This window comes from Parus major, chromosome 2 (genome assembly GCF_001522545.3).
Source record: "Parus major isolate Abel chromosome 2, Parus_major1.1, whole genome shotgun sequence".
NCBI classification, from domain to species: domain Eukaryota; kingdom Metazoa; phylum Chordata; class Aves; order Passeriformes; family Paridae; genus Parus; species Parus major.
Window position 1 is genome coordinate 68511540 of NC_031769.1, and position 21980 is coordinate 68533519.

At 41.6% G+C, this 21980-nt stretch overlaps 1 protein-coding gene across 4 annotated transcripts; it reads left to right on the plus strand.

The window, feature by feature from the left end:
• The first annotated feature begins 1219 nt into the window (after positions 1-1219).
• Positions 1220-21092, plus strand: LOC107200878 (MARVEL domain-containing protein 3-like). Of its 4 annotated transcripts, none has more exons than XM_015619930.2 (4): positions 1220-1286; positions 2387-2542; positions 5911-6071; positions 19448-21092. In XM_015619930.2, the coding sequence occupies exons 2-4, from the start codon at positions 2427-2429 to the stop codon at positions 20146-20148; spliced, it is 978 nt and encodes a 325-aa protein (XP_015475416.1). In that variant the 5' UTR covers positions 1220-1286; positions 2387-2426; the 3' UTR covers positions 20149-21092. The 4 variants fall into 4 exon arrangements, with proteins under 4 accessions (XP_015475416.1, XP_015475420.1, XP_015475419.1 ...); XM_015619934.2 differs by lacking the exon at positions 1220-1286 and adding an exon at positions 1564-2209; XM_015619933.3 differs by lacking the exon at positions 1220-1286 and adding an exon at positions 1564-2091.
• The last annotated feature ends 888 nt before the right edge of the window (positions 21093-21980 follow it).

Below are 21980 nucleotides of genomic sequence, written 5' to 3' on the forward strand. Positions count from 1 at the left end.
CCCAAGATTAGCTGGGCACAGTGTCATGTTAACACCATCATCCTGTTTCCCAGGCACAGACTGCTTTTGTGTACAGGACTGCACAACCAACAAGCCATTTGCTGCAATTCTGGTTCAAGAGCCTGTCCAGACTCTCCAAAAAGAGATTATAAATACCAACAGAAGGCATCCTGGGGAGACCAGTGCATTGTTCCTCTGTAAGAGAAACATCACAGGCTGGCTGCAAGGCAACAAAGCCCCTGTTGCAGATACACCACAGTGACGGCTTTCAGCAGAGCTCAAGAAAGGAGACTGCCTGCATTCAAATGGCCGTTTATCCAAAATATGGCTCTGCATCAGAGGAGAGTTTACCTGCTTACCTCCCTGTGCAACCTGTCTAGCGTAACACAGGCTGTTCCCACACACCTGCTCCTGGGCACAAGTTTTGTCCATTTATCTTTTACCTCCTCCCCTTCAACCCCCCTGTTCTGCAGGGCTTTCTGCCCTGAACAATCAATGGAGGTGGCTTTAGGAAAACAATAAGACAACCTGTGGGGACCTTGAATTTCAACTTTATTAACCTGCAGGTTTTATATCCTCTCACAGTTACCAAATTCTTTCTTAGCACTGCAGGGCACAGGGACCTCATTTTATTAAATTAAACAAAGCCCGAGTTGTCCTACACTCCCAGACACCCAATTCCCACGGCCCTCGTTCCTCTTCATTGACCAGCAAAGGGCAAGGGAGCTGGTGAAGGGTCTGGAGTGCACATCCCACGAGGCGTGGCTGAGGGAGCCGGGGTTGTTTAGCTGGAGAAAAGGAGGCTCAGGGGTGACCTTATCACTCCCTACAGCTGCCTGGAAGGATGCTGTAGCCAGGTGGGGGACGGCCTCCTCTCCCAGGTTACCAGGACAAGAGCCTCAAGCTGTGCCAGGTGAGGTTCAGGTTGGACATCAGGAATAATTTCTTCACTGAGTGATTAGGCATTTGAATGAATTGCCCAGGTGGACTCACCATCCCTGGCCGTATTTAAGGAAAGCCTGGACGCGGCACTCAGTGCCATGGTCTAGTTGGCACGGCAGTGTTGGATCATAGACTGTACTTTATGATCTCGGAGATCTTTAGGTCATGTCCCGCAAAACCGGCTCTGTGATTGTGTGCCTCTGCGCTCACCTTTGCCGCCGTGCCGAGGCAGGAGCGGGCAGGGCCGCGCCGGGCAGGGCAGGCGGGAGGCGGCCGGGCCGGGAGGGCGGTGCCGGCGGCGCCGGGAGCTGCTGCGGGCGGGACGGAGCTCGGCTCTCCCTCAGGTGAGGGCCGGGGGCGGCGGGCCTTGGCCCGGGGAGCTGGCGGTGGGTGGAAGCGAAGGTGCCGGGCGGGAAGGGCCCGGTGTGCCCCGGCTGTCCCGGGGCAGCGCCCACGCCAGGCCCACCCCCGGGGGTCTCGGGTGGCTGTGGTGGCGCAGCGGCGGAACCAGGAACCTTTCCCTGCGGAATGGGTCCTGCCCTCAGGGGAAGGCGCTGTCTCTTTCCCTTTGAGATGTAAACAAAAATTAATGTATTCCTTTATGTTATATTTTTATATGTTTATATTTATTTAGTTTATAAGACCCAAAGGAGATGGACGAAGGTTATCAGGCCTTGATCAGTCCAAATTAAAGCGACTGCAGGCACTTCTGCAGGAATGTTGAAGGGCCGTGATGAAGGCGAATGAGTCTAAAGATTGCTCAGGTGTTTGAAGTCTGTGTTTCCCTGTTTTACAGGTCTGGCCTTAATTATGAAAAGATAAAGACACTTTCAGCAAATAACAGCCTGGTAGTATTTAATACAGAATTATCAGGGTATAGCTTCTTGCCAGCTTTCTTTCAGCCCAGCGCAGCTTTGCCTGTACCTAAAGTTTATGCAAGTCGTAGGTGACGTTTGGTACTGGCTCTGTTGACACCCACGGGTGCCCTCCTGTTAGAAACTCCCAGGACAAAGGTCACAGCCTGCTCTTCCAAGACTTCCCTGTGCCAGTGGCAGCTGTGTGCACACTCATGCAGTGCACTGGCACTTGCTGGGCTTAATGCTTTACCTGAGACACAACATTGAAGAAGACAAGATTCACTTCTTGGTGGTAACGATCCCTTATCCTGGCAGCAAAGGCAGGAGAATCAGAGCAGACCTAGTAAATAAGCTAAGTGCAATAAATGTCAAGTATAGAAACATTGCATTACCTTGATAAAAAGGAAAAGGTAAAGAAAAACTTCCAGCTTTAATGAAGTTACCTTGTAGTTTAAAGGGGTTTACTTTCACTTCTTAAAGAGGTCTGTACTAATTTTGAATCAACGTGGAATGGAAGTGAATGCTGGTCAATGAATAACTTTTTAGGTGGAGCAATAAAATGAACTGGTTTTGTTTCTCTGGCTCAGGAAGTTATTTTAGAAGGAGAGGATACATCTGAGAAACAAGATGTCTCATGCCGGGAGTCGATACCAAGATAAGCAATACAGGCACCAAGAGAACCATAGATCTGATAGATACAAGGAAGACAGAAGAGCAAGAAAACCATACCCATACAATGCAAGGTACGTCTTTATCTCCTCAGAGAAACAGATACACAGCAGGTCTATAATGTCTGCCTTCTCTCTGCTTTTAAATAGGCTTAATTTACTAGAGTAAACAAAGCTTTTACTCAGCCTTGAAAGCATGAGCATACTGCATTTGGAACAGGGAGCTATTTTGCACTTAGAAATGTAACCTTTTTTCTTTGTTTTGAGCTTGAGACAGGACAGAAAGATAGCCTGTGTAACACAGGCAGAGATGTGAATTTCCTGGGATGGTCTGAATCAGGTTGGGTGACAAGTAGGTGAAGTGTGGCCATGAGTCTTAGTACAGCTCCTGAAGACACTGGTTAGCAGGTGACGTCAAGCTGTGGCTTGCCAAATATGCACTGCTTAAATATGAATGTTACTTTACTGAGACCAGCACAGGGACTTAGTGAGCTCTCAGGTTGCTCTAGTTCAGCTGTGAACATGTTCCTGTTAATCTGAAATAAAATTAGTTTCAGTAGTCACTGTCAATAGATGAGTGATTGTAGAAGTGTCTAAGGCTGTTGGCAGCACTTGAGAGTGGGTCAGCCCCTATCACCACAATGAGCAGATCAGCTAATGGGTTTGCAGTGCCAAATAAACTCTTAGGATATTACACTTCTTCCAACCTGGCCAGGCTGCAGCAAGCTAGATGTGAGCTTAGGCTGTTTTCCTTTTAGGTCATGCCAGTGCATAGCTGCACTGTAGGAGAGAGGTCTGTAGATCTAAGCACCACTGGCAAATTTGCCATGGCAGCAGAGTGTTCATCTCTGCCATTTAGTCTCTGGGGACATGATTTTAGGGGAATTTAAGAATCAAGGCAAACAGAGAGAGAAGATGAATATAATGAAGATTATTGAAAAGCTGAAATACTGAAGTACTCCCTGATAATATGCATTTTAGCCAGGAAAACAGGATGACAATAGAAGGAGCAGAGAAGAGCACTTTGTGGACTGCAAGGAATACTTATGACTAAGTATAAAACACTTGGATAGGAGTAAAACTATTGCATCGTGAAAATAGCTAATGAATTTTTCTTCTGTCTCTCTTAAATTATGAAAAATTGAAGAGAAATGGGAACAAAGACCATCCTAAGAATCATCCTCAGAGGCTGAATGCCTGTCCTTAGCAAAAGCAGAGATTGGTAGGCAGTACAGTTAAATTAACATATTAGAAGTGAGAGCAGCTAATGCCAATAACACATTAATAGCACAATGAAGAGAAAAAGAAAAAAACAAAAGGGTTGGAGGTTTGATATGGGCCTTTTTTCTTTTTCCTTGCATGTACAGCATAATATAAACAATGTGTGAAAGGCTAGCTATAAATTAAACCACCACTTTTTAATAAAGCACTGCTCTGGATTTCTGGGTTTTGCTGTAAGTTTTATATGTTTGGACTAGTAGATCGAAAATTGATGGATGGACCGTAAAGGTTCACAGACATCCCTGTATCCACCAGGGATTAGAGGAAGGGAAGCTGCAGTTGCAAATCTGTTGCAGCCATGAAGATAATTCTTAGAGTCAAGTCAAGCATCTGGGGGCCATCAGACCCTACTAAAACTAATTCAAAAACTTTCCTGTCAGTTGTTTTGAAGGTGTTTGGCTTAACCTAACAGCATTTCCTCTGCTATGTTCTCAAGGGTTTTGGTGAAAATTTTGGCTGATTGATCAGAAGACCACTAGATCCTGTAATGAAAAACATGGGAAGAGTTTCATGGGAGCTTCACTTTGGGTGCCTAATACTTTCATCCCCGATGAACTAGACATTCTAGCCAGAGTATTTCTCTTTCCAAATGCATTTCTGTCTGAAACTCCTACAGCAATCTTCCTCCCACTGCTGAGGAGAATTACCTAGAATGGTAAAATCCTCAAGGAAAACAGCAGCAAAGGTGGCCAGAACAGGCCACAGTGAGACAAAAAGGCATCTAAAAAAAGTATTTTTTTTTTCCCCTAAATATACTCTGTTGCTGAATGTTCAGGGGGGCTTGGTTTGATTTTTTTGTCTTGTTTTGTTTTCTGGCAAGTAACAGGAAACAATAGAGAGAAGCAGCTGCATCAGAAGTACCAAAGGGATTGCTTTCAAGTTACTGGAAGTCTTATAAATCACACAGCTTATTTAATTTATGTGACACAGCTGCACAGGATGCTTTGGTAGTTGCACAAGACACAGGACAGAGGTCAGAAAAATCAGAAATGTTTCAGCCAAATAGAGCTGTTGGCAGCTAAGCACAGAGATGTTAGCATTGGTCTTGTTATTGAATGTCTTAATTAAAATGTAAAAACTACAAAGAACATGATTTAATGTGGATGAACGAGATAATATTGAGTCTGGAATTGGATGAAGATAAACCTTAGTGAAATGCACTGATACTAGAAAACAAAACTACAGTTGAAAATGCTGATCTATGGATAAGAAATTGAAGATAAAAAAGGAATACAAAGAAGACTTTTAAAAATAATAATGCTGAATGAGACTTAAAATACCCTTTAAAAACAAACTCATCCAGCTGTACCTTGAAAAAGGCAAGCTCCTACTCTTCTTCAAATGAGGGAGAAAATTTCAGCTAGACCAAACACAAAAAAAATTTGCAGCCAATGTTTCTTTTAACTTGAGTGTTAGCTTAGTTTAAAGGGAAAATTTATTTATTTTTAAATAAAATAACCTAAATCTCACAAACTTTAAAAATCACTAGGCTTCAGATATGGAACTGTATGTCATTGCAGTAATACAATGGACCATTGTATCGATGAAGAGACTAATTAAGACAGGAGAAACTTGATTTTTTTGGGGAGGAGGGTTGATTTTAGATTCTTCTTAAAATATCCCCAAGGACTAAAAAAATTGAATAGGCTGTTTTCCCCCTCATTTAAAATCTTTATCTGTTTCTTTTAATAGCTTTTATTCTTTTAAAAGGTATCTTTGTAAGAGACACTAATTGGAAGTACAAACTTGACAAAACACCCATGTAATAGTTGTGCTACTTTGCACATTTATTATGCCAAAATCCTCCTTATTTCTATTATCTGGCCTGCTAGGGACTAGCTAAATTGTTTGGCTTTCATGAAAAAGCTGTTTCTTCTTCCTTCTACCTTTTGCCAGTAAGCTAAACAGTTCATCCAGCCTACCCAGTGAGTACAGTATGTTCCAAAATAAGGACCATTGAATGCAAATATCCTTGTGAACATGGATTTATGCAAGTTTTCAGGATATTTGCTTTCAAAACGGGCAAGGAAAAAAGGTCAGATGCCTGTGAAGCAAGCTAGTTGTTTCCACTAAGAGGAGCATCTGACAATTTATCATACTCTAATATTCAGGAGAGACTATGACCTAATTAATAACCATCAGCCATTTGCTCTCCATTGCAGAGACATCCGAGGTGGCCAGCACCCAAGGACTTCTACTGTTTGCTCAGACCCTTACTCTAAAACCTCAGGAGCAGCACAAGAATATTTTGGCCCACCACCTGAGTTTTATCCTCCCAAGGAGAGCTTCTCAATGAAGTGTTCAAAGGTATGCACAACAAGAGGTATGTGAGACTCTTATTGCCTGGCATCCACCCCTCTCATTCCAAGGACTACTCTTGGTTTTGGTTTCTGTGTTTAGGAACACAACAAAGTAAAGCTAGAGGAATATTAAAACAAAAGAAAACAAATGGAAAAAACCACTACCTAAAAATAAAAGGCCCACAAGGACTGAGCGAGTTAATGAATGGCATAACTGAGGTTATTCCATTTTAGACATCTAAAGGCAATATTTATTTAGATATTTAGATACTTGAAAATACATCTCTGAAATACACATCCAGACCACCAGAGTGGGTCACGTGTGTAATCAGCCAGTCTATGCAACAAGAGTTAACCCTTGGGATTTAGGAATAAAAAAGACATTTGCATGTGTGAGCAATTTAGAGATGGCTGTTGAAGGTTTGATGCTAATTTATTTCCAAATCATTCTTCTCACACTTTTTTTCAATTCTGGACTTACTCCAGTTATCACTCATACATCTTTATGAAGCATCATTGCGGGAGACGAAGTTTTTTTTCTAGACATGAATCCAACAAAACAGTTCTGGAGAAATAACTTGGGTTTTTCTTAGGTAGAAAGCAACAGCAACAAGGACAGAAACGAGCCTTACTGTGGGAGGAAATCAGCCTTAGTAAACTCATTTCTGTAAACTGAAAAAAAGAAGTCGTTAAAATAGTCATTACCCCTTGAAAGTTTTCCCTCTTCCAGGGCAATGATCATTCTCACCTTGTCTGTAGGAAAGCTCCACTGCAATCTGAGTTGAACTTGCAGCTAGGTGCAAAGTCTTTGGCTGATGTCTATAAATAGACTTTCAGTGTCCTCCAGTAGAGAGAAAAGTGGTTAGCTGTTGGAAGTAAATTAAATCACATAATGTTAGATTATTTCTTCACTCCATGTAAGAAAGTTAAGTGGCACCGTCAGTTTGCTCTTAATACTTCTGTGTGTGAATATGTGAACAATTTTAAGAGTGAGATGAACTATTTTGTCTTACAAATATATTCTGTGAATTAGTATGCAGCTTGTTTTTCATATTCAGTTGTAACTGCAACCATTAGTAAAGGTTTAATGACATGGAGGCATACTGATACTTTATCCATGATAAAACTGCATCATCAGTTTCCTCTTCAACCATACTGAATTATTTTAACTTGTCTGAAAAGCTGCAGAAAAGTCCATGCACTGTTTTATCAGAGCTTTAGAAAAATGAAGTGGCAAGTTTGTTTTAGTTTTCAGTTTCACTGGTTGTTTAGACCTATGGATAGCTTAATGTGAATTTCTGGTTGTTTTTTTTCCCCATGCATTTGCTTTTCATTATTTTAATGCATTAAACATCATTAAGATTTTTTTTAAATGTCCTAGTTTTGGATGCATCAGTTGACAATGATGATTTTACTCCCACCCCTCCCCCAGGTATTGCTCAGTGTTTTCCGAAAATGTAATGTCTGAGCTTGCAGTGGAGGAGGGAATAGAGATCATGCAGAAAAGAAACCCTTTTATTAGCAACTTTATTTCAAAAAATGAAAATATGTTGAAGGTTGGTGAGATTAAGAGAATGTTACTCCCTCGTTTAATTTTTGGAAGTACCAAGATTTAGCAGACTTCACAGGAACTGTTTTGCAGAATTCTGTATTCCCTTCAGTTATGGTAGATGCTGTAAATGAACTACATGAATTGTTTACTAAGAAATCAGTACATGGGAGCTGCAACACTTTAGAGCATGAAAAGTTTCTGTAAATACTTCTTAACCATCTCTTTATTTTGCCAATGATTTATCAGCACTCTGGTGAAATTCCCCCTTCCCAATCACCATCATTTTAAAATAAACCACGCTCAAACAAGGCTGGGTAATCAAGTGATGAGACACAATCTTTTCCAAAGCAACAACTGAAATGTGAACCTTAGTTTCTGACGGTCCATTGAGTAGTTGAGTTTTGGGATTTTTTTCCTTGTGCCTGGAACACCTAGATTATGTTCTTTATGCATTTTGAGCAGTTAGCAAACTAGAGAGGAATTCTATACAGCCAGAGCTCTGAAAAGTATTTGCTTCACCAAATAGTGCCCCCTTCATCCATGTTTTTTACCAGCTATATCCCAAAAAACTAAAGAGGAATTTGAGAAATAAGCAGTTGTTTTTTTCAGAGGTCCTAACCTTAGGACACTTTAGGACCTCATTCTCCTGTCTCTTATTCCCCCCTTCCCTCCCTATTCCCTGCCCCCATTTTCTACCCCCTAAAACCACATTAGGACAATAAACCCAGCCCAAATATAATGGAAGAAACAACTGATACTGACCCTTTTTGCTGGTAGGAATATTTGATACCATCTAAGAAACTTCAAAACATTCTGCTCTTTTTTAATCTATTCATCTTCAAAACAGAAGGGGAAAAAAGACTGTTAAAACATTATATGAGGGATACCTATTCAAAGCCATTCAGGTGGGATCATAGTGCTGGATCATATGAGGCACTTCATCACTCTTCCTCCCAAACAATGAACTAAAGTACAAACTTAGAAGTACAATCAAAGTTTGGACTAGTAGAGAGTAAGCTGTCTTCTGGAATCTACTCCAGACTTTGGATTGGTGCAGTTTCTGAATTGGAAGACTGCACTCACATCTGTTGTGTTTAATACCTCTTTACAGACCTATGAAATTTGTTTAATTCTCTGCTGAATCTGCTTTTTTTTAAGTGTTTGACCTTCACATTACCTTAAGATAAGGAGTTCCAGAGTTTCACATGAAGTACTACTGTTTCGTTCCTTAAAATGTTCTAAAGAAGGTGTTTCTGATTCTGATGGTATTCTAAATATGTAGTGATAATCTCATACATTCAGCTTCTCCATGAGATTTATGGTTTTAGAGTGAAGCCTTCCCTTTTTCCCTGTGCCCCTGTTGCTTCTTCACAGATAGAACAATAGCCAGTTTTGGTCAGTTTTCCAGTATTATACCTTATACAGATCCAGCACACTTTTTTGAGATAGGCTGACCAGAAATGCAGTAAAAATTCCAGATAAATTCCCGAAAGAATCAGACATCTGCCTAAAGGCTCTGGTTCTGTAATCCTATTCTAATGCTTCCTACCTTTTTGTGGTGTTTGATTATCAATGAACTGAGCTGATGTCTTCAAAGACAGCTACCTGAAATGGAAATGCTTTGCTTAGAGCCCTTCTGTATGCTCTGTTGACGGGGGATTGGTGTTTGTGGGTATTTCTGTACAACTATGAAGTGAAGGTTGCTTCTTAAACACTGATTTCATTAATTTCTCATTCAAGAGCTTGAACTCTATCAACTTTACTGTTGGCAAGCATGAAGAAATTATAATAATAACAATAACAATAATAATAATAATAATAATAATATAGCAGACTTCACCATCTCACTTTTCAATCTTTTCAATTCATTAGTCTGTGCATCTACCATAGTATTTTGGTATGTAGTTTTGAACTGAGCCTGTTTGGAACCTCCACTTACAGCTCTTTAGGCTATATTGCAGAGTAGACCCAGGGAGCACAAACTGTATTTTCTTTGGATGAAACTAAATGAGAGGGTGAGCTGCAACTACTAGCAGGCATTCTGCCTTTTGGACCAAACTAGAGCCAAAATGAGCCAAATGAGCCAAAACTTCTCTCTCCCCAGAAAATGTCGGTCCTATAGCCCTTGTGTTTTCAGCTCCACCTGTTTGACTCTGCATCTAGATCCCCTCCCACTGCACTGCCATCATGGACATACTGGTGACAGGTAACACAAACCAGAGATTACTCCCTTAACTCCACTTGCCTGAAACCTGGCTGTTTCCTTTCAATTATCCTTTAACCACTGGTAACCAGTGAGAGGATTGTTTATCTCACAGGAGCTTGTGTCATTTAAGAGCACTACTTCATATATCTACTGATTCTTTCAAGTGACTTCCCTATAACAAACTCTTGACTATTCCCTGCTATGCTGTCTTTATGTCTAGTTTCTCTGTGTTGGGTTATTTTCCATAGGAAAGCTACACTTGTGGGCCTGCAGATTACAGATCAAAAGGCAGTAGAAACAAGTCTGCCACCTTCTGTTTCTTCAGTAGTGAAGGAGATTTAGGGAACAGCTTATAGACTGGTGTCAAACTGCCTAGATGCACTATAAAATTTATGGGAATTTGAAATAAACTGTTTGTGATAAAGATAAACCTTCCATTAACTAAGGAACTGCTGATTGCAATAGTCATTTCTTACCACTTACACACAATATATTACACATGCCATTTAAAGCAGCACATGTTGAAAACAACAAGAGCTTTTTGACCTGGGGATTCTTAGAGCTGAAATTCTGTCAGAAGGAAGCATTCAATTTGCTTTTCAGAGTGCAGGAAAAATTTCTGCAGTTCTTTCTTCTGTGTAGAAAACCTAAATTAGTGACCATTTTGCCTTTCAAATAACCCCCCCTAGATTTTTTAAAAATATAACCAGATTCAGTGCTTTTGTTTAGCAGACAAAATGAAAAAGGCTGGCTGCCATCCTTCACCTCAGTGAGAGGAAAATCTGAGTTGAACTCAAGAGTGAATTGCTTATCGTAAATTGGTCTCAGCTATTTGGGGACTTGACCTTAAAAACTTTTAATTTTCCTTTTATTAGTATATTGGTGTGAACGAGGTGGAGCAATGCAATTCTTGGATAATGCCTCCTGTAGTTTTGCTTAAACAGCGAAGGTAAACCAAGTTCCTCCCCTTTTTGGTCAGTACGTAACTCAGAAAATTACCTGTGCTTTTTGCCTTCTATAGAATTGTTCTTGATGGTCATGATTCCTGATCAAATAACTTTTTTTTTTTTTTTTTTAATTTTTCAACCCATTTGGCATTTAAGGGAGACAACACTGAAAAGGTTACAAAACAGTTTGTGGGGGAGCAAGTATAATTGAATCCCTGTTCTTTGCTGCTGTGAATACAGCTTTGCGCCTTGAATAGTGTCAGATTTCTTAAGCATATTGTAGACACTTCCAAACAATCATGCCTTTAGCCTACATTCTAACATCCACAATTGTTAAAACCTTCAGACCAATTTCCTCTCAGAAAAAGACAGCATTATGGTTTGTAACAACATGAAAAGTCTCCAATTTCAAGCATAGCCAGGAGGAAATATCAAACTGAATTTATTTGGAGGAGGAAATAGAATTAAGGAGTAACAATGACTTTCTCCAAGATACATTCATGCACTAACAAGCCAGCATTAATTCAAATGTAAATATCTACAAGCTTTTGTTTTTACAAAACACAGTCATTTTTTTCCCCCTATAGCTATGCATGCTGAGAAATACTTACAGGCTAGGAAAAAATACAGAGATGAAAAGTTAGCCAAGACACAGGGTTCACACTAAGAGACTCGCTTTGAGTTATGCCATTGTTCTCAGCTATAATACTGCTGTTGTTTCTTTGCTGTGTTATGTTGTGATACTGTTCCTCTAGGAGTCAGACACTGGAACAGGAGGGGAAGAATATTTTGCAGAGTACTCGTATCCTTCTCAGTGCTGCAGAGATGCTGGGGGAGAATAGTGTCTGCAAGAGGCATTGGACTAGAGTAAAAAAAATCTCCTGTAGCTTCAGGTATGCACATTCAAAAACACTGAAGGATCATTAAATGTGCTTAGTGCAGGTAACTGTGCATGTGAAAAGAAGCGTTTGACAAATACATTCAGCAGTGCATTGCATCTTTTTGGCAATGCAGGACACCTACATTCCTGTGGGGGCACATAACAGGATTAGAAACTGTTGTGTTCTGTAGTCACCATCTTCACATTTTGCCCCCACAGAGTGCCGTGCTTAGTTCCTTTAAATTGTGCCCAAAGCTGTACACTGTGCCTGTGGCACTTAATTTCTGTGTATTTCTGCCTAGGAAGGGAGCACTAGGGTCCCTTACAGTCTCATTGTAATTAGGCAGCTTCTCCTTCTATCTGTTACAAAGTATATTTTAAATACAGTGTGACTAACAGACTGAAATTGCCATCAAGGTTTTTAATCTTGTAACTGTGAAGACAGACAATATTAATAGTGGGAATTGGATGGAGCTGTGCAGATTAAAATAATCCCAGTTATTCAAAATGCTTAATTAAAGTAGCAGAGTAACAAGATACAGCGGGAGAGCTGCAGGTAACCCTCCTTCCTGTTCTGATGCTAAAAGTACTTCATTTGGAGCTCAGTCCTCGTTGCTGTAAAAATACAAACAGCCTTGAGCAGTTGGCTCTATAAAAACACACAGGGGAGCTACACTACTTGGAGATGCCAAATCCTACCTTTAGCAAACTGTTGCCTTGCCAACACACGGGACTTCACTCTGCCCACGTTTTCAAATGAAATTATTTTCATCCACCTTTTGGCATTGTGCTAACATGCACATGATTGTTTTTAGAGAAGGGAGAACTGCAACAGAGAAGACTCAGTAAAGTTGGCAGGGGAATATACTGGCTAATAGCAAAGCTGTTAGGTGTGTGTCAGACTCCAGTCCATGTTTCCCATACTGGTAAAACTTAGGTTTGCATGCTGCCATTACAAGAGTTACACCATCTTTCCTGTAAGAGAACCAGGTTTGTCTTCCCCACATCTGACCCAAATTATGGGAACAAAGGGAAACTCTTCTCTTTAAAAAGTGGCTCTCAAAGCCAATTGATACAGCAAACAGACTCTCTATTGAATGTAGCTCTATTTCTTGAGCAGGTGATCCTAGCTCTCTTAAAGGAGAAAAGTCCACCCAGACAAGAATGTTGCTCACCAAGTGTGACAACCCACAATTGGTAAAGTGAATGAGAAGCTCAGGTTCACAGGTGCCTCCAACCTGACCCACCTTCAGCCAGACTATGATTACTTAAAGAGCAATAACACCCTAATCTTTGTGCTTTCTAAAGGTGGCCCAGTTTCAGTTCAAAGAGAGGGAGTGGCCATGGAAAGTTGGCATACGGAACAAGAGCGTTCCATTGTTTTCTCAACTCTTTTTAAAAAAACTCCTGCAAGCTGGTTTCAATACCAAGACACTTGTTTACTACTTGAAAGACCTATTGGTACATCAAGAAAAAAAAGTATAAAAAAGGCCATTTCCTGAAATGTAGAATGCAAGGTGACCATACAGAGACCTACCAGTGCTACAAATAGAATACAGCCTTTTACAGTTGTTATATTTTAACAGTACTGTCAAATAATATCGTTTAATGCAAGATCTTTTGCTTCCCACCCTCTCCAAAATTAGGAAAGATGACTCATGATCAATTAGCAGGAGAGAAATCAAGAACATTCTAGAAGTGATGCTTTAAAGAACTACTACGTACAAGTAAACCATTGCTGTTGTTCCCAGGCAAGGGCTGGGTCTTACTGAAACTGTCTTACAGTGGTGGGAAAATATGGGGATAGAGGATGATGCAGTAATTCTACAATTTAAGTCCACCCTTTCCTGTGAAAATTGGACAGCACTGTTTAGAGGATGGGAGGGTATTCAGCAGAATGAATAGAGCAGGTGGGAGAGTTGTTCTTTAAGGGAAGAGGATACACAAAATAAACCCAGGATAATACATTTGGATCTGAGCACTCTGTGAATGCAAGATTTCTCTGAGTCATTAAAACCAAGGCTGGTCATCCTTTGAGATTTCCTAACAGAGTGATTATCTTGACTAAAGAGAGACAACTTATTAAAAGGTAATAATAAAGTTTTTTTCTAGAGCACATAAATAATTTAATTTTCCCAGTTTTAAACTATTTTCTCAGTGATTTCCAGTAAGACGGATATCTCAAACGAGCATAAGTGTGCTGGGCACATCCATGCAATTTAAATGCAGTTGGCTCTGAGTATGTGCATCCCTTGGGTCCTCTGAAAAGCCAAGATTTTGTTGGTGTTACATTGCTTAATTCTTGTGTTTTAGGGTTGGGTTGTTTTTTTTCTGCCTTTGATTTTAGCATGACTAAGTGAAAGCTAAATCCCACCACTGGCTGAAGAACACAGAGACCTGCAAAAATAATAGTGGTGTGGGGGCTTGGGGGGCATTTCTTTGTTTATTACAAAGCTGTGTATTGCCCTTATTCTGCTTTAGTGAAGCTGTTTGAGTTCTTGTTACTGGTTTCAGTAAGATCTTGCTTTCTACATAAAGGGAATAATACTGTTAGAAAGGTATTAAAGTATCTTTGCATCCAGATTTTGTATTTTTGATCTCTTGCAACTGCTGTCTTCGTATTTTTTCCCTTGTTCAGTTCTCCTCCTCTGCTTTGGTTTCTTCCCATTTCTGTCATATTTTGTCCCCTTCCAAAAGCAGAGCCAAACCCTGCTTTACTCTGACATTTTCTCCCCTTCTCCTTATCTTTTTCCTCCTGCTACTGACTCAGTTTAGCAGAGAGGTGACCAAAGCTGCATTGAGTTGTGCCTTTAGTCTCTGGGGAATGCCAAGCCTGCACTGGCAAGAGATGTTCTCCATTTGAGACCCTTTTCAGAACTGATTGCTGCTTTTGTAAGCCACTATATATAGTCAAAATACTCGTCTGCTCCTTTTTTGGGGGGGTAAAAAAATAAATAAAGATTACCTCTGAAAAACAGAAAGCTACCCCAACTTTCTAGTTTGGTACAAACTAGAAATGGGTAAAAGAAGAACCAAATGACAACTTGCAGTGAAAAAGGTTTGGAGAGTGATTTTTCATGTGTCATAACTTCTAACTCTTCTCTTCCCTTCTCCTGGAGCGACCCCTAATGGGATGTGACATGGGCACCACTGACCTGTGTGTCACCAGCCCTGACATTGGGGTCCAGGTGTCCAAGAGTGGCAGCCACACACCCCCAAGGGCTGCCCCTGGGTCCTGCTGGTCCCAGTGGTGTGTGGTCTGCAAAGGAAGCAGAGGGAGAAGGCAAGCCAAAATGGAGAATGGTAGACATAGAATATTCTGGAAGTACACTGTGATGTTTACTGAAGAGGAGGGAATGATACAAAAAGAGGCAGGAGAAAGAGTCCATGTGCATTCAACAGAGGAAGAAGGTGACTCCCATCCCAGATACAGTGGAGGGAGACACTTTGAAGGCCTTTGCCATTAGTATGGCCCTCATGGGATCAGGGGAGTTCAACAGAAGGAGCCTGTCTGTCCTGCAAATTCATTTATGGCAGCTGCAGAAACAAAGGAACAAACAAGAATTAAACCTTTTATGTACACATGTATACACACACCGTGACCCCTCACACCTGAACATCAGAGTTGTTCTGCTGTCCAGTGCCTGGATGGAAATTCATCTTCTTGGCTTCTGATGCGAGACTTGAGTGTGCAGCTGAGTTACCGGGTGCCACACATTCAGCCACAATGTGGTTTTATGAGGCAGAGCACACAGATTTAACAGCTCACCTCATCTGAGAAAGGGGAGTTTCTTGTCCTTCTCTGGTCCTGGCTGTTACTGCCCCTGCTAAACTCATGCCAACATGACTGCTCATCAGGTACGCTGTGAGTCACCTCAAGTTGCTAAATTACAGAACAAAACCAGCAGCACAAAAGAAAAGAGTTAGATAGTTCCCTGCTGTTTCAATTTATTTTAACAATTTTTAGAAGGGCCTAATGTGGAGGTAGGGGAGATAAGTAGTGACTGCCCAGCCAGGGGTGGGAGCTGTTGAAGTCAGCTGCCTGTGGGTCTGTACCCTTAACCAACCCTCCTGTCAGCTCTTCCGGATGGTCAAGCCCTCCATTTGACAGAAAATAAAACCATTTTTCAGTGTGTTGATACCATGGAAATAGCCCAGCAAGGAAAATAAAAGGAAAGAAAAAGTGAATAGTAGACAAATAGTATAAATTTGCTATATTTTTGGTTACAGCAAAAAGCATACTCACAGCAAAAGACAACTGCATTCAAGCAAAATTAACAAGTATAATACATTGAAGTTACTATCCACTGCAGATTTAGATTTTATGGAACAAATGAAACAATTCTCTGGAAAGCTCTGGCAACACCATTGCAGCCATTCTCCTCACCTTCAGTGCTGAAAAGCAGTGCAGGAAAGAAGCATGGGAAAGGAAATAGCAATCCAGGAGCCCTGACAGGAATCCTGTAACTTGTTCAGTAAGGAGAGGGTTAGTTCCTAAAGCCAGCTGTTGACTGTGCTAATTTTAATACAAATGAGTAACGTTCTAGGTAAATCCAAAGATGTTGAACCTGAGAAAGGAAAATAGTAACTAAACCAATAGAATTTAGAGCTGTTCAGACCTCTGGTCATTTTACACTTAAATCTTGAAATGCATTCATTGTTGCATGGGATTAGGGAATTACTGTAGAGATAAGCAACTTCCCCATAGGAAGACCTTTTGGTTTCAGCAGGTATAACTCCAAGATGACATGGCTAACTGGCCTGTGAAAGCAGAAGTGGCAGTGCAGACTCGGAAGCGTGGCTTGTAACTCAGTCTGTTCCAGCAGCAGCACACTGCTTGACACAGGTCACCACTGTGATGTGTGTGACAATACCTTGGCAGAGTTAAGATTCAAAACTTAACTGTCCTTTTATTCCTTACTTCTCAAATCTGCCTCTATCCTGTTTATACTAGTAGGATTTGGTATCAGCTTGTATCTATCACAGATTAAGGCTGCACAAGGCTTTTGGGGTTCCTGGGTTGGAACATACTGGCTTGATATTTCCATCAAAGCCCTGATGATTATTCAAGATCTCAGGCATTTCCACTAATTGTCTGCTATGTTCATAAACCCAGCTGGCTGTCATCATAGACCTGTAATTCATTCTACGTACTGCTTATCATTTCAGAATTGTCTTTAATACAGGAGGCTTTGTTCTTGTGCTTTGTTTTAAAAAACCAAGTTAATCCAAATGATACAAGTGACTGGTGGAGTAGCTGCTGCTGAACCTCCCTCCACTGTTTAGTCACTCTAATCAATTCTACAGCAGGCATGTGTTACAACTGTGCAGGTACATACAAAACCTGTCCAACCTGAATGCCCTGTCTAAGGAAATTTTTCAGGCATGCCTTTAAAGCATCTACTGCTGTGGTTAAAAATACAGTAAACCTGCACTGATCACATTTGTCATCCCATTATCAGTCAGCTCAGCAAAATTAAGGGGTGGCATACAAAATGTGTGTGAATGTGTAGAAAGTTTTGGAGCAGCATCATTGAGGGCTGGGGTCAGTTGTAAATGTGGGGAGGTTAGCAGCAGGCAGCGACTACTTTGAGAACAGAAAATTGCCTTTTCCAGAGCTCAGCAAGGTGATGTAGAGGAAAAGTTGATGCTCAGCAGGTCAGAGGGCCTCCGTACACATAGATGAAGAGGAAATTCTGAAGTCAGCAACTGACTGATCCTGAACTCCCAGCTACCAAGTAGCCAAACATACTTAAAATTTATGTTTCCCTTAATCAAATGGTCTTTCCTCCATGTAGACTTGTAAGAACTGTTTCCTGCTGGAGCATCTATGAAATCAATAGTCAGCCTTTAAAAAGGGAAGTGCCCTTCTGCAGCCAAAACTGTCACTCTAAGGGCCCTGAGGATCTAAGTTGACTCCCTGTATTTGGAAGGCATAATGTACAACTCAACTGAGCAGACAAAAAAAACCCAAACACCGGATTGAGTTCCAATTAATATTCTGCACAGCTACTACTCTTTCAAAATACTATGAACAGTCCTAGTAAAGTGATGACTCTTTACCTATTAAAAATCACGAGTCTTTTGGCTGCATTGTTTGAATTTGGTACAAGGAGTTCCAAATCCTAACTCCAGGGCCAAAAGTTAAATTTCTCTTTATGTTTAGCTCCACAAATACCTCCTTTGAAATATTTGAAGCCTCCTGAAGAGATCTGGTAACCAGCATGGTTATTGCCATGCTTCACAGAAATGGTTGTGCAGAAGGGTCAAAGAAAAGGCACGCTGTCACACAAAAATCAGCATCACCTCTAAAGAACACATACACAGAACTGCTCACTTGGTTCCTCTTGAAAAAGGGGAACAATTCTGTCTGCTCTAGCACTTATCTTCCTGTGAAGAGCAAGTGGCAGCAGGAAAGGACTCATTACCTTAGCCTTCCGTGAAGGGAGTAAGAAGGGGCAGAATGGGAATATCTGATAATAATCCTGCATTGTGGCTGTCACTGGCTTTCTTTGGTTAGAAGCATCTGGCAACACAAGAGAGGAATTTGTTTAATTCCCTTGTGTTCCTGCTTCAGCCCTTCCATTTCAAGCCCATACAGCCTTGACAACAACTGAGCCATTGCTCAAGAGGGAAATGCCATGTGGATCAGCGCTAGCAGCATAAAGAAAGTCTGTGTGCAAACTACAGATCCTGCCCTACTTTAAAGATAAATATAGGACCACTGTGTCGAGCATCTTACATTCTTGGCTGTCAGACAGCAATGGAATAATAAGATTTACAATTCTGTAATTAACATCAGAACTTTGGAGCAACACGCCTGACACGCTAAGGGTTTTTATTTCCCCAACAGGCAACCCTAGCTGAGCTACACTTCAACATCCGTCATGTTTACTAATCTTAGTCTGACCCCTAGTGAGCTCTCACAGAATAATCAGATTTATCAAACATGAGGCAGCTTCCTGAGAAGCAGCTACCACAAAAATAGGTAATTTCTCCCCTTTTTGGTTCTGGGTTTTGTTTGTATTTTTCCCTTAAAAATACTTGGTTACTATTAACATAAGAAAAAGTGAAGAGTCAACTCAGAAGTTGTAAGGCTTTCTTTTGAAGGTCAGGGTGTAAAAGAGCATACATTACCTAGTATCAAATTCACTTAATTTATTTCTGAATATAAGGTGGGTTTTGCATCCTTCCCCTCCTTTTTTGTTTTTGGGGTTTTTTTGTGCAGTCAGAAACTACTTCTTAAGAGTTTGAGGGATTTTTGTCTCTGAAGGAGTTAAAGTGCATCTGGTTAGACAGTAAGTTTAAATTAACAAATACCTTCACAGAAAAAGAAAGGTGTAAATTAAAGCAGTTTTTGAAGGACCTAAATAGCTTGCACAATTTTTCAAGCCGTTAGAAGCTTCTAGGTTTTCATCAGCTTCAACCTCAGCATTTTGTTCATACTGGATATTTCTTGCTCAGTGTGTTTATGCCAAGTAGTTACAGGCCAAAATATAATCACTGTGCGCTTGCCTTGGCAGTAACACAAGCACTGTAAAATTTTTATGGATTTTTTTTCACTGCAGGAAGATCCATCTATCAAGCACACTGACAAATTAAAAAAAGTAATTTGCCCAACCTCCAAAATGTACCCACAAGAGTTCAGGCTTCTCTTTTTTTTTTTTTTTTCCAAGTGTTTTTTCTGTAGCTGTAGCCAAGAGGAATCTCTCAGTATTAGTACTCTCTGTCTATGGTTTTGGTGCATTTCTGTCCCCCACAGTTTGCACAAGATGTCGTTCTGACACCCATTCCCATCTTTCTACTCCTTCCAGGCATTTTGAAGTTTGTGGAAATCACGGTTAACCTCCTGGTGCTGATTTGCGTGGGCGCTTCCCAAGCCTCCGTTGCAGGCTTCACGTCCCTTGGAGGCTTGGGATCCTTTAACCTGAATTCGGCCTACAGCCCCTTCGAGGGCACAGAGCTGCGGGAGGTGAGGGAGCTGGACATGCAGTTCACCCAGATGAGAGCCCCTTGTGTGTATGGCGGAGTGGCCTTCAGCTTAACAGCGGCCACGCTCACCCTTGTCTTCCTCGTCGTGGGGGCAAAACCCATCCAGCAGCTCCGGACAGGGCTGCTGGTAGGCGAATGTGCCTTCAGCCTGCTGGCTGGCCTGGCGTACCTGGTGGCCGTGGGGCTCTACCTGCACTTTGTCAGGCAGGTGAACGCCACCGAGGTGTGCAGGAGGCGCGAGCGGCTCTACGCCCGCCGTGGCTACACCTCCATGAACTGCGCCGTCCAGGGCGGCGACGCGGCCGTCGGCCTCTTTGGGGTCATCGCTTCCTGCCTGTACTTCGCCAGCTTTGTGGTCTGCATCCTTGCCATCCGCACCGTCCGGGCCTTCCAGAGCCACACGGCCAAGGCTCAGCACAGCCCCAAGGGCAGCGTTAGAGACAGAAGTGTGAGAAAACACCACGCCGTGCACAGGACCTCTGAAAGCTCCCACAGCGTCCAGGCTCTCGCCACGTTAGTGTGAAATCAGCTCTGGGACTGTGCCAGAGAACTGAGGCTTCAGCAAAGGATGGACGCTCGCAAACAGGCAGCCAGCCCACAGTATATTTTCCTACAGGGTGCTGAAGCGTGTATTGAATCACCGATTATAACCACGCTGCTACAACATGACGTAATAAAATCGACATTGAGTGACTGTTTTAATGAGGATTTTTGCACCGGTCTCTCAAGCTGGACCCCTGCATTTAAAATGCATTTGATTGTAATGTTTTCATCCTGCACAGAGCAAATCCAAACAGCAGTGGGCTTCTAACAGGTTACAGCTGCGTTGCTGCCGAACTTGTGCTAACAACCACTTCTTTTCCACACCCGTGACATAGGGAATTGAATACACAGCTAGGATGGGCAGCTTTCAACAGATCCTGTGCCTGTTGTGCGTCCTGTTCCTTCATCCTACATCCCACAGTGCTTACAAAGCAAAGGACACCCGAGCGCTTCTCTGAATCGTGTCTGAAGTTACACTTGTGACCTTTTTTGCCTGGGCTAGTGAAGCGTTTTATCTTTTGAGTCACGGGGGTTGACACATGCCGATCATGTGCTCCCTGAGGAATGCCGCTGGGGGGAACTAGCTGCAGTGTCAAAGGCAGCATTCAGGGTCCTCACCCAGTTTCCTGCAACATTTTCCCATCTCACTGAGCACAGGTCAGAACCGGGGGGACATCACACTGGTCAGGTATCAGCTTAGTAAAGATACCATTTGTTCCCTGTAAGCACCTAAACAAGGTTTGGCTTGCTGACTCCACAGCCAGTGGTGGGCAGAGCCTGAATCAGGAATGTGCTGCCTGCCCCAGAATGCTGTAACAATGACAGAAAGAACATGTATCCTTCCAATATCTAAACAGGCAAAGCATGAGTGAACAGCAGTAATTGTATGCCCCAGGGTTGAGAAAATAAATTTAAGAGAACATCTTTCAAGAGTCTTTTGTTTGAGGCAGATGAAATAGATCACTGCTCTTCAAAGATGAGGGAGTGAGAAAAAGAAAAGGCTATTCTTGAAGTGCATAAGATCTGTCAGCTTGAGACGAGGGAAAGCTCTAGCCATTTTCATTCTTTTCAGTTTTGTCTGGCTCACAGTCATTGCCCAGATGAGGCTTTTTTGAACTATAGTACAGCTTATGTACTGCATATTTCATACATACACATATGTACACGCACATACACATAGAGATCTCAAAGGATTGTGTTTGAGGCCAAACAAGAAAACATTATGGTTCTGATTAGAAGGGATTACATGAGCCTTCACAGTAAGTATCATTTATATAATTCCTTAAATATCTCTTTAACACTTTGAACACCAGCAAGCTTCATAACATTGTTATGCTTATGGAGAGACAGGAATAGAGTTTTTTCAAATTTGCTATGACTCACAGTCATCATAGAGTCAGGAAATTAGGACTTTGATTTCTAGCTCTTTGCCAAAGCTCAGACCTTCTCTGGTATGCTGTAATCAGCTGCAAAGTCTGTTCCAGGGATGTCTGGCATGCAGCTAAAGCCGCAGCTGACCATTTGTTGGGCATCTCTGCCTGCACTCCTGTTCTGTGCTACTTCTACACCTTGCACAGTTTGAAAGCAGGCTTAGGTACACAATGACGCACTCTTATTAACTTATACAAACAACAAAAAGCAGCAGCTTGAAAGGACAAATTCAAAATATTAGAAAATATTGAATGTAAGAATGCATAAATTTAAATTGGTCCTTAAATACATGCACAATATGAATTTTAATCTTGGGGCTTATTAGTCTGTCCCATGCATTTTTGGATGCTTACCTGCCATCGCTGTGTAAAAGCAACAGTC